Below are 12,032 nucleotides of genomic sequence, written 5' to 3' on the forward strand. Positions count from 1 at the left end.
CAAAACCCACCAGTGACTTCAAAGGCGCGAAGGCTTTCGATTGGTTAGTCCAGCGTTCATTTCAAACGACTCTGCGATTTCATTGGCTGTCGGTGGATTTTAACTGTGTTGGGATTGGCTTTGAGAGAGTCACGACTACTTTGTTTACCGGTATTAAATTACTGTCAGACAAAACAGCGGTATTGACAATAATATCCCAAATTAAACTGTGTATGTATAATATGAATACTTTTTGCTTCATAAACGCGAACATTCTGGAGGGCATAATGAAAATTATTATTATGAGACTAACAATGTTGGAATAAAAATAGTATTAATATAAACGTATTTTTCAAACTGTTAATACTTAACAGTTGCTATTTTTGTTAGTACAGCCTACTTTAACTGATTGCAGTAACAAAAAAATGCGGTAAAAGTGAATGGGAATCATTCACTTAATTCTCACTTTGCCTTGTCCAGGCAAAGGCTCTGGAGACACATGCTTTCACATAAGTCACCTGTGTGACATTGATTTTAATGCAGAGTTTATCACGATGCATTACAAAATCTCTGCATTTAAATTTACACGAAAATTGCATCACTATTTAGCAGTTAAGTTTTCTGTCATCAACTTCTTTTTTGCTGTAATAATGCAGCAACAGAAAACCCTTAAATCTGTGAGTCATAATGCATTTGCTTTCTCATCATAAAGATACCAATTAATTTTATACCCCTTCAAAAAGGTTTGGGCCTGTCTCCAATGGAAAATGACTAGGATTATAAAAAGTAAGGTTTATTTAAGTCAAGCATAAGCAAAAAGTCATGCTTATCAAATGTGTAGTCACTCACTAAAGACCTATTTTAACATGGGGAATAAACCCCCTGATAGGTCTTACTGAACCAGCTGACAAAACTGGAGTGAAAACTATTTTTATTTTTAAAACAGCCTGTCCAGTTTAAAGTAAATTTCTTGCACCTGTTTAAATATCTGCCAGATTAAAGAGAGTTGATTACAGTATGCTGGACTGAGTATTTCATATGTATGTATGTATGTGTGCTGAGGAAGATTGCCCCAAACAATGGTAGTGAAGTGAAGCAGAAATGGTGTCTGACAGCAGAAGAGCATGACTTATTTGCATGGGGGAACCTGACAGTTGACACATTATTGGCACCTGCCGCTCAAAGCTAAAGCTCATTAAGACAATAAGAGGAAGAGGGCTTGATTTCGAAAATTCAAACTCGCCAATCAAGTCACAGCATCAGTGTTGTCTCATCTTCCTCGTCCTCATCTCTGCAGCTCGGGGTGTTTTCCTGTCTTAGTGCAGCTTTCGCCACAGCACGGCTCCTCTGTGGCTGCAAGTCAAAGCAAACCTCAAATGAACTGCAGATGCACTGGCACAGAGCGCTGTATGCTCCACCCACAGGAAGCATGGCTGTGTATGTTGTAAGGTGAAGCTGCACAGGAACCAATAAAAGAGGTTTATTCTCTAAACCAGGACTCTTGGTGTAACCCAGAAAATGTATGAAGTTATTAAACTCCATAATCAAGTACCATATACCATAATCAAGATGAACTCTGATAACTAGACGCCTCTGCAAGTAACTAACAACAATCCCAAAAACGTGATTTTGCACTTAAAAAAAAACTTTAAAAAGATGTGAAGGAGCCACATCTTGCAAAGAGTTTCATTGTAAACATTTTCCTTTGACACAAGAAAAACCACAACTTGCAGTGTTAGGTTAAACTTTTAGTCTTGAGATTCCTGTGGCCATCCTTTCACGCAGCAGCAGTTTGACTGAGCTCACAGATGTCAGTGGCACTACAAGGAAGAAAATGTGCACAACATGCAAGCTTTCGATAAGTGAGCTCATTTTTAGTTAGTTTCCCCTCTTCCTGTTCACATCTGCTCAGTGTGCACGTGAGACGACGTGGAGCAGTCAGACATTATGTCACTTGACAGGCTGTGAAATGGTGTGCAGCAACAGATCTGGGAGGAGAAAAAGGAGATCGAATGCTGATTTCTGACCAAGTAGTTGGAATCTGCTCATTTCCACTTCCATGTTTCCATTGTTGAACTGCATTAAGATTAGTTTTGTATAAGTTGTTGTTTTATTATAAACTGGGCTTTGGTACTTTATTCCTCTCGAGCCGTGAAACGAGCCGTTTCAGCCAAAGTCTTTGTAGAATAAGAAGCATTTATTGGGGCGATTATTCTAAAATTTATTTCAAGTAACTTTTATTTCAGTGCATGTACAGGATCACCAGGCCAAACTGATAAAAACTGCTTTCAAAGGTGTGCTGACTCAGGCCACCCTCATTAAGTCTGTTTCGGATTGTTTGGTGGGACACATTCACAGTGTCCTGCTGAAGGTCATTTTGTAGCTGTGGCAGTGCTCACCCTGTTCCTTCATGTATATCAGTATAATCTTGACTTGAAGTTGACCCATTAGAGCATTAACTTAAATGTTCCCATTCAATTTTCCTGTTGACTCCTGGGGGAGCATAGGTCCGCAACAACCCCACGCCAACGGACTCTGTTCTGGGCTGCTCTCTTTAGCTGGGTCCACGTCATTCCGACGGCCTTCGCTTCGCTCTCGACAGATCTTCTCCACATCTGTTTGGGTCTCCCCACAAAATGTTCCCATTAAACAGTGAAAAATAGTTGAAATCAGTGATCATTTAAAAAGAAATCAGTTCTAGTATTGTATTGCAATTTTTATTTCATTTGCTCAAACAAAAACAATATGTTAGCATGTAAGAAAAGACTAGACATGAGAACAGTATGGTACATTTCAGATGATAAAAGAATACGTCTGGAAACCCCTCTACAAAACTTACTTCAGTCAGTCATCTCTGCCATTATTCCCACAAATTCACAACTTCCATTCCCTCAGCTGGATTTACAAAGTGTTTCCATCATTGAGCAGACCTCACAGCCAAAACCAAAACGTTTTTTTTTTCCCAATCAGAGATTTCCAAGCATGTAAAGAAAGCTAAGCTGCTGAACACAAAGAGTTTCTGTGACATTTAAAATGGCATGAGGGAACACAGAACACTGCAGCCAGACTCATTGGGACTTCCAAACAGGGCTTCAGGTTTACAAAAAACTAAATCACACACACTGAAGATCATCTTTGAACCCTCGTAGGCCTTGTGTATCAAAGTTTGATTGTACTTCTGAGCTGTAAGAGAAGCAGCTTCACAGCTGCATGGAAAGAAGTCATGAGTTATGTTGAAAGCAAACAGAAAAACACTTTGTTTTCTTGGAGGGAACAGTACCAAAGTGATTGAAACTCTCCCTTTAAAATCAACTTGACCATGATGAACAAAGAAAGAAACTGCAGATGATCATAATGACAGTCCCATAGATATTATTACTAGTCAACTTTAAATCTTTGACATATTAAATGCAACTTCGGAACAAGGCACAAACTACACAGCTCCACAAAAGAGAAACTTTTCTTGATCAAAACATTTCCACTTCCATTGTGACATGTTTCTGCTTTTGACAAAATCATTAAAACCTAAAATAAAAAGGCGACTTTTCTGAGATTGATCATGTTTAGCAGGAGACCGTCAGGGTTAAAATCCTTTGGTGAGAGAGCCACAATGTTGGTGACAGAGGCTCTGAGCGACAGCTGTCACGGTGGATTGCTTTGTTTGTGTGTGGGTTTTTTTGTCTTAAAGTGCAATCGATGCTGTGTAAACACTCTTGGTGAATGAGTTGATGAAACAGCCTTTTTTTAAGTGGATAAACCTAAACTGTCTCGAAAAAAACATTCCTCCATGGATCACACCATGTCCACACATGAACTGAAACTGCTTTCATATTGTGTTCACAGTATTTTCGAACCAATCTCAAACTGATGACTGTAACTGAAGAGGAAAATGACATTTCTCAAGTGTGTGATGCCTGATCTTATGTAGCAAAGCTATAACATCAAAGCCCTTAAACAGTTGTGTAGAATGAGATCCACCAGAGGCGCCAACATCCACTGAAAGACATGATTATCAAGCCATCTGTTGGGTTAAGTAGTATAAAAACTGTGGTGATAAGAACAACAACAACAACAAATTAGCCAGTTAACCCAAAGATTCTTCTAAAGGGGGCATGGCCACATATTTTACACACAGTTTGTTAGACGTGCCATTAGAATTTTGAAGATGGTGTAATGATTTCTTTGGTCTGGTAGGAATTTCAAAATTCTTCCTCATGAATTCATAATCAGGTCCTCATGGTCATCTCAGCCTGCACTACAAAGCAAATCTGGCATTACAATGTTGGAAGTGTGCCCTTTAGATTTATCATGCAGGTAGCTGGTTCATCGAAACTTAAGGCTTCACTCGCACTTAATTTTTCAAGTGCCAGCTAATGACATCATTTGCGAGGCAATGAAACCATCATGAAAAAAAAAAAAAAAAAAAGAGTTGCTTGTGCAATCTGCATATTTGCAAAGTTGCACAGAGATAGCTAGTTTAGTTTAGTTAAGCTGCATTAGCCTGCCTTGTGAGTGAATAGTTGTTGTCAATATGACGGTAGTGTCTGCAAAGATATGTCCCCAAAGGACACGAACAGCCACTGTCTGGCACTAAAGCAACCTCTCCACATACGAATACTGCCTCACTGAGGCTAATGGAGTTAGCAGTTAGCGTTATCTAAGTTAGCCGCCTGTCACCAACTTCTACAGAAATGAGTAATTGCTTCACTTTGATCCCAAACAGCATGTTTCACTGGTCTGCTGCTCTTTTGGGATATTTACATCATTTTGCTTGCTACCAGCAGCACTGAAACATGTGCACAATATGGCTGGCAGGTGCTAACAAGTTTTAGCAGCCCTCTCAACAGCACACAACTAGCAAAGAATCACCAAGCCAGATGAGCACTTGATGTTACCCCTATTCAAAGTGAAAAACGGGTGAGAATGTTGGAAATGTGACAGGTGCCCAAGGGAGCTAGCATTAGCTGTCACTAACTTAAGTAAACTAGTGATTACTCAGTGCAATTATCAGCTTTTCCATTTGATGTTAAATTACAGGCTGAACAAGCTTGTTTGCTCAGGCGTTTTTAGAATGTAATCGAAACATCGCAAGCGACACACTGCATCCAAGATTGTGTGGGCAACACAAAATGTCACAAGTGAGAGTTGGAGTCCAGAGAGACGAAACCTGAAATGTGTGTGGGATTGCTGCCTAGGAGTGACCTGTGGAGATGGTATGCTGCTGCTTTTTAAGATCCCATTCTGATGCTTGCAATATACACTAAAGACGCTCACGTTAAAACGTCACCCCCTCTTGAATGCTTAAATTGGCTCCTGCAGAGCACACTGTGGCTGTTAGCTAGCCAAGAAACTCGATTACGTTTTGGAAATGGCCACTCTTCAGGATCTCATTCAGACAACAAGAGTACAGAACCATACCACAGACTTTCATCCATTGCCTCAACCTGTTGCGTTGTATCTTGAAGCTTTGTTGGGACATCAGTCTCTCAGCTCCAAACATCTCTCTCTTTTACTGATTGTACTTTAAGCACTGAAGCTAAAGACATGCTGAAAGTGACAGTTCTATCTTATATCATAGCATGATAGGGGTAAATACAGTTTGTCATTTTAAGGATTTGACAGCAGCAGGAGAAAAAGGCAAAGAAAAAAAATGACACGGTAAGCACTGGTGAAAGAATGAATGGCACATTCATGTCCTTGCATGGACACAATCGCTTAGATTTTTGGGTTATCCGGTGCACCTTTTGAAAAAAAGTTTAATTTTATAAATGTTTTGAAATGAAAACAGAACAAACACCCCCCCTCCAAAAAAACCCAACAAAAAAACAAAACTAATAATAAAGTTCACCTCCAATGTGGCTACAGATACAGTATCCTAGGATTTATAGAAGAAAAATTCTGAGTGTGTTGTGATATAGAAATGAATTCCATGAAATGATGTCTTACAGTGTTGCGCTGTTATTCAATCACATCAGCTTTCAGCTTTACAGAAAGGTGGTGGTGACACAGTAACATCCAACAGGGGCCCAGAAGAGCCCCCCCGCAAAAAAAAAAAAAAAGGAGACACTGAAATGTTTGGTGGTGTTTAGGAGCAGGGCTGTAAAAATAGATGCTACACTTATTGCTTGTATTAAAACTTGTGACGGGTAATGTAAATTCGTGGCAGACCTGTGACCTTCGCCGTACTAAGAAAACAAACATGCTAAAACAAAAAAACCCCACAACAGACTGAGAAGGATGGATGATAGAGACTCGTTAAATCAAGGGAAGGGGAACACCTATCTATACGTCTGGTCGAGGCGCATGGCAGGTGAATCAGCACTTCTGTTCAACAGGTAATGTTTGGTAGAGAGCTACAGGCAGCTACACCCCTCAGTGTCTCATCCACCTGCCGCTCGACGACAGAAAAATGACAAAAACGCTCGCTTTGAGAGGGAAACGGTGCCTCTGATGATGACTTCACAGATGAAGAGACGGGCCAGGGAGCATCCTGTATAAAGACTGGATTATTGAGCTACTCATATGGCCGTAGATCCACACTGAAACAGACGTTGGTGGAGAGATTTTATTTGTTTTGTCTAACTTTTTCTCTCTTTTGTATATGTTCAGGTTAAAATAGTATTTGAGGAAGACGAGCTTTACAGTGTCCTGCAGTGTTAGCCTCCACCAGAGACTGTCAGTCCTTCATACGCAAACACACGCTACCCCTATGGCATTATGGGAGAAAAGTTTTTAAGTTTCCATCCTTCGGCTCTCTGCACACTCTTGATAAAACTTTTGACAGTGAGCAACTTGTGGTTAATGCAGTATCACAGAAGAGTTCACTATTGGATTTATTTTCTTCTTATAGGAGGACAAACAGAGAGGAGCCATCTTTGCATAAAGACTTTCGCTCCTCTGTCCTCCAGGATGCCCTCAGCAGGAAGGCGAGGGGAGAGAGGGGGTTGTGAGATGGGGCAGTGGGAATACGAGGCTTTGCAGAATGGATTCTGTGAGTCACAGCTATCAAAGGCTACAAATCTCCTACCACCACCAGCCTGTCTGACACTGCTCCGCACCAGATAATGTCCTCTCTGTGTGGTAAAATGATTTTTGTCGTAATCGCCACCGTTTTTTGTTGTTTTCCATTGTTATATTGTCATGTCTTTAAGTTGACCGGTGTTGTCTGTCGGTTCTTGTGTGTGTTTCTGAACGGGGAAGTCAGATTCCTCTATGCTGTGCTGGACCTACCCAGCTCCTCCCGGATTGCTGAAACACAGAACAAAGACACGGCCACATTCTTAACGTGGATCACAATAAACTAAGCCAACAACTGCAGTTCCTGTAACACTCACTCAAGGCTGGCTTCAAGGGTGAGTCAGTTTCCCCATGTTAAAATACCCAACTTTCGGTGAATCTTTGTAGAAGTGAAAGAATTGGAGCAAAGAGTTATGAACCACCACACTTCTCCAGCGTGTTTGTGCTGTTGGCACCTATTATAGCAATGCCAATAGAATTTAAAAAGTATGAGCTCCTTTGAATGTACACACCCAAGAAGATGATGCTCCAGTCGTGGTGAATGAAATTATAGTATTTTAGTTGTCAGTCAATTAAAACTAACAAGCAGATATCTGTATCCTTACATCACACTAGGTACACTGCAAAACACTGCTAACCAAACTTGCTAGCTTGCTAACTTGCTTAATGGACAAGTTAGACCTTCTTGTCAAAATATGATCACTTCTGGCTCTCACAAAATAAAATAAAAAAGTTTTTAAACAAAGTGTCCAGAAACCATTACTGCACTGTCGTGTTTAGTATGGACTCACTACAAAGCCTTGCTGGTCTTTCTATAGGATGACTAAAGTGGTGATAATTACCATCAATGAGCTCTTCTTTTAGTTTTGACAGCTCCTTCCTCATCTCATCAAGAATGTCCTAAAAAAAAAAAAAAAGTCACATTTTCATATAAACATGATAAATGTCATTAGACCTCAGAGACGAGCTTGTCTTGTGCAATTGTTAATTTTGCCCCCCCCCCTTTTCCTTCTTTTACTGTGGGTATGCATCCTGGCAACTGGTAAAAGAAGCTCCCATCTCAGCTTTACATAGTAGCTAATCCCTTCTTAGGTAATCTCTGTGGGATTAGAGCTAAAGACTTACTTAATGACACCAAGATGCAAACAAAGTGACATACACAGTATGGAAGGCGTACTAAAATGATGAGCCTCAAGTTTGACCTATAACTTAACCCAGGCTTACTCAGTGAGACAGTGAGTGTGGTGAGTGGGTCTGTGGGCTGTCACGTCTGTGGCCAGTTGTAGTGACAGATATGCAGAACTCTGACAGACTCTTTACTTATCTAAGAGGCTCATTCACAAGGTCAGAGGGAGGAGCTGCCTTCTAACAGGACTGCACACACCCACACTACCACGCACTGAACTACTAACAGGGCTGCATAAATAATGAAGAAACACAGACCAAGGTCAATAGACGCTCCAGTTCCAAGTTCCATTTTACTTTTATTTTACAACAACAGCACTATACAGCTGACTTGCTTTAATATGAAAACTTTGTGGAGCAATATTGATATTGTCGGGCGACTTTTGGGCCACAAGGAAAAGAAATTCAGTCACCATATACTGCAACAACCTGAAAACCACAATCACAGTATCAAAGGGAATATGCAGAAATAAAATCTGTGTCTAAAAATGTCTACTTACCTGTTTCAATCTATCATAGTCAACAGCTTCTGTTGGCACACCATTGGCACTTAAGGATGCAGTAGGTGTAGGAGTGGATTTAGGTCTATGAGAAAAGACAAAGAGCATAAAAACTACTTGTAAGATCATAAAGCAACACCAGCTACTATGTGATTTATGAGTAATAAATGGAGGTTTTGAGCTCAGTAAAATCATTTAAACCACACAATCTGCCCTCCTACAAGAATGCTGACTCTTGTTTAGCTGCTTGTAAAGCAACTTGAGTAAATTACACCATGAGAGAAAACAGCAGTCGAATAAATATGTCTCAAACTGTATTTGAATCTATTTTATAGAGGAGGAACCATAAATAGTTGAGAGGATAACAAATAAAAACAAATCCGATGTAATATTTGACATCATTTACATGACAATAAACTCTGCAATCAAACTTGTCTGTCACCACAGGCAGGAGATTTATCAGTATGCTGAACTGCACACTGAGCATTTTCTCTTTTGTGTTAGTCCGATATAAAATGCACATAAACACAATTAGCAGCCAAATCCTGGTCGATGCATGCACAAACATTGGATACTGTACACAGAGACATGCAAGGGAATACACAGAAAAGCAAACACACAGTTCTCAGCCACCTATCAAACTGAAATAAAGAGGGGGCAGGTCCAGTTCATGAAATATACTATAATTATATGGAAACTGGATATTAGACTATGCAGTATGGATAGTTTAATATCCATACTGTGAATACACCAAAATATTAAATTCCTTATTAATTCACTAGCACGTTCTGATATGACACAGACTCAGTATTAAGAAGCTGGCAGGTTAAATACTGGGTGCACTGGATATTTGTCTTCTCACATGTTCCTCTGTCAGCTGATGTCTAGGAGAGTTAAGGGCGTGACATAGTCACTCATACCAGATATCCCAAGAATGTGGTTGAGCTGAAGCTTCTCTGGAAAGAATAATAGTATAAAATTCACTGTGGAGAACTGAAAAACTTATAAAAAGGTTATTGCTTCCAGAAGACATTCCCTTACTTTTCCCACAGCTCTGGAAATATTGAATGTGTCCGTTACAAAATAAAGCAACCTCTGTTTGTCTAGACAGAGATTAGACCACATTCGTAACAGTGCAAATACACTTTACTACCCCTGTCTTTTTAAGGAGGAAACCTGAGGTGTGGCACAACTTCCCTGGACCCCCCCACACACACACACACTTAAAGGAAGGAGGAGGATACCAGTAATTAAGAGAAGGCTGGTATTGCCCCATACACCATGTGAGGGACAAAAAACATTCAGAGCAGCCAGTTACTTTCAAGATAGGACACGTGACAGGAATGAGAAGTGAAGGAAAAGGAAGTGACCTAAACAGCAGGTCATTAGGTAGCTATGGGACTGGGAAAAATTCGGAAACTGAGATTGTGGTGTGTTTGTGTTCCTTTTCATGCTGGTCTCAGAACAGAAGAAATGGTGAAGGTAAGAAACAGACTGAGGAAGATAAATCAGTGCGCACACATTATACAACATTTACACAATAATTAAAAAAAAATATTAAAGCAAACAAATTAGTGTTTTGCAGATGATTTGGTGTATGTGTATATTGTGATTTACCTGCCCAAATGCTGCCCATCACACAGTAATACAAAATATAAAAAATATATATATAAAAAGTAGCTACCCCTGGCTGTAGCTCAGGTAATACACACCACTACCTGAGCTACAGATACACATTCACATCGGGATGTGAATGTGTATGAATGTTATATAGGGAGCACTTAACAGTTTAGAAAAAGTGTTTGTGTGAATGGGTGAATGAACGAGTTGTATAAAGCGCTTTGACTGCTCAGAGTAGAAAAGCGATATATAAGAACCAGTCCATTTACCATAACAGTAAAAGTCAACGTTTTTCTGGTCAGATCAACAAAAAGCTCCGTGCAACACTACAGGGTCTGACAAGTGACAATCTGCTCAGCTCAGCTCTCTGTGGGCTGCATATGAAAGTCAATTTTATTAAGCTGGAATCAAAAACACCCATCTGGTCTTCTCTCTTGTACACACACACACACACGTACACACACACGTACACACACACACACACACACACACACACACACACACTCACTCTTATCTGTCAGAGCCTGCTGGAACTGTTCTGGCTCTTCAAAGATAATACTCTGCCAAGTCTACTCTACACTGGGTGGACACACATTTTTGTGTTGGTCTGTATGATAGGGTGGGTGTACAGTATGTGACGGACACATATGGATTTCCCCATTTAAAATAAATTAAGTTCTGAGAGCAGCGGGCACACAGCATGCAAACACAATGACTAGATTATATTAGAAACCCATCATCCAGACGCACACTGATTTAGAACACACAAATTGGACCAAATGGCACGTATTAAACAACAGACGAGCAGTCCCGGCCCCCTACAAGACTGATAAATGTAGTAAAGAACACAAAGACGGCACACGATTCAGTCCAAACATCCAAGCACTTCGAAAGAACTCCTCTCCAACCAAATCGTCACAGCAAACCTCAACTTTAAAGGAAGTTTGATTTGAAGAAAAAAAGGTTCTCTCAAACTTTTCAGGGCTTTTCGCTCTACCTGTTGGAGGAATCTGCTCCCATGGGATTCCTCCACGGAGACTCTCGTCTGTGTGAGCAGCAGAAACACTGACTTTACAAATTACAGTGTAAAACCTATATATGTACTGCAAAACGCCAGCCTAATGGGAAGGCTTCTGTTAATAAGTGGTTGTGTAGATGTAAGAAAATACCTGGTAAAACCCTGATATAAGTTATGTTTACTTAAAGTTTCTTGTGGAGTTCCACAAGGTTCAATACTCGGCCCCCAAACTGTTTATACTATATAGATGATATCTTATTTGTTACATGTGTGGTGATGTCACTTATTTCAATTACTTTCTGCTGTTGTGGAAAAAGTCTGAAACAGCTTCTCATTTCTGTGTAAAGGAAATTAAAATGTACTATAATTCAGTGATAAAGTATATTTAAAAACCAAAACAACAACAACAAAAAAAAACAAAAAAACCCAAAACAAAACAGAAAACCCAGAAACATGTGGAACCGCCTATGGGTGAAAAGTTCTGAGTTTGATCCTTTTTTGTATCTAATCTGATTCATAACTGTTGTTGTTCAGGCTAATATTAGTTAATGCTAGCATGCCTGCTAACACAGATGAAGTATATTTTTTGATACATAAAATATGGTCTTGCATGGTTAAGGTTGACTAATTCATCCACCACACACCTTCATCTGGTTATGGATGTACACCATTTTTATTATTTGGGTCACTACTGTATATGAAAATATGTGGTA

At 39.9% G+C, this 12,032-nt stretch overlaps 1 protein-coding gene across 6 annotated transcripts in view; it reads right to left on the reverse strand.

Annotated features, from left to right (window-relative positions):
• Nucleotides 1-2,682: 2,682 nt before the first annotated feature.
• The window catches only part of enah (ENAH actin regulator), a 144,709-nt gene continuing 135,359 nt past the window's right edge, over nucleotides 2,683-12,032 (reverse strand). For 5 of the 6 annotated variants that reach the window (XM_085248258.1, XM_085248257.1, XM_085248255.1 and 2 more), the window contains 3 exons: nucleotides 8,682-8,766; nucleotides 7,839-7,896; nucleotides 2,683-7,227 (listed from right to left, as the gene is read on the reverse strand). In XM_085248258.1, the coding sequence (XP_085104384.1) occupies nucleotides 7,190-7,227; nucleotides 7,839-7,896; nucleotides 8,682-8,766 (181 nt within the window). In that variant the 3' untranslated portion in view covers nucleotides 2,683-7,189. Of the gene's footprint in view, nucleotides 7,228-7,838; nucleotides 7,897-8,681; nucleotides 8,767-11,298; nucleotides 11,347-12,032 lie in introns of all 6 variants that reach the window. The other variant, XM_085248254.1, reaches the window with a different exon arrangement.

The sequence above is a fragment of the Mchenga conophoros genome, linkage group LG15, assembly GCF_057382185.1.
Source record: "Mchenga conophoros isolate Kocher_MC1m ecotype Shallow Benthic linkage group LG15, M_conophoros_male_GT1.1, whole genome shotgun sequence".
Classification (NCBI taxonomy): Eukaryota; Metazoa; Chordata; class Actinopteri; order Cichliformes; family Cichlidae; genus Mchenga; species Mchenga conophoros.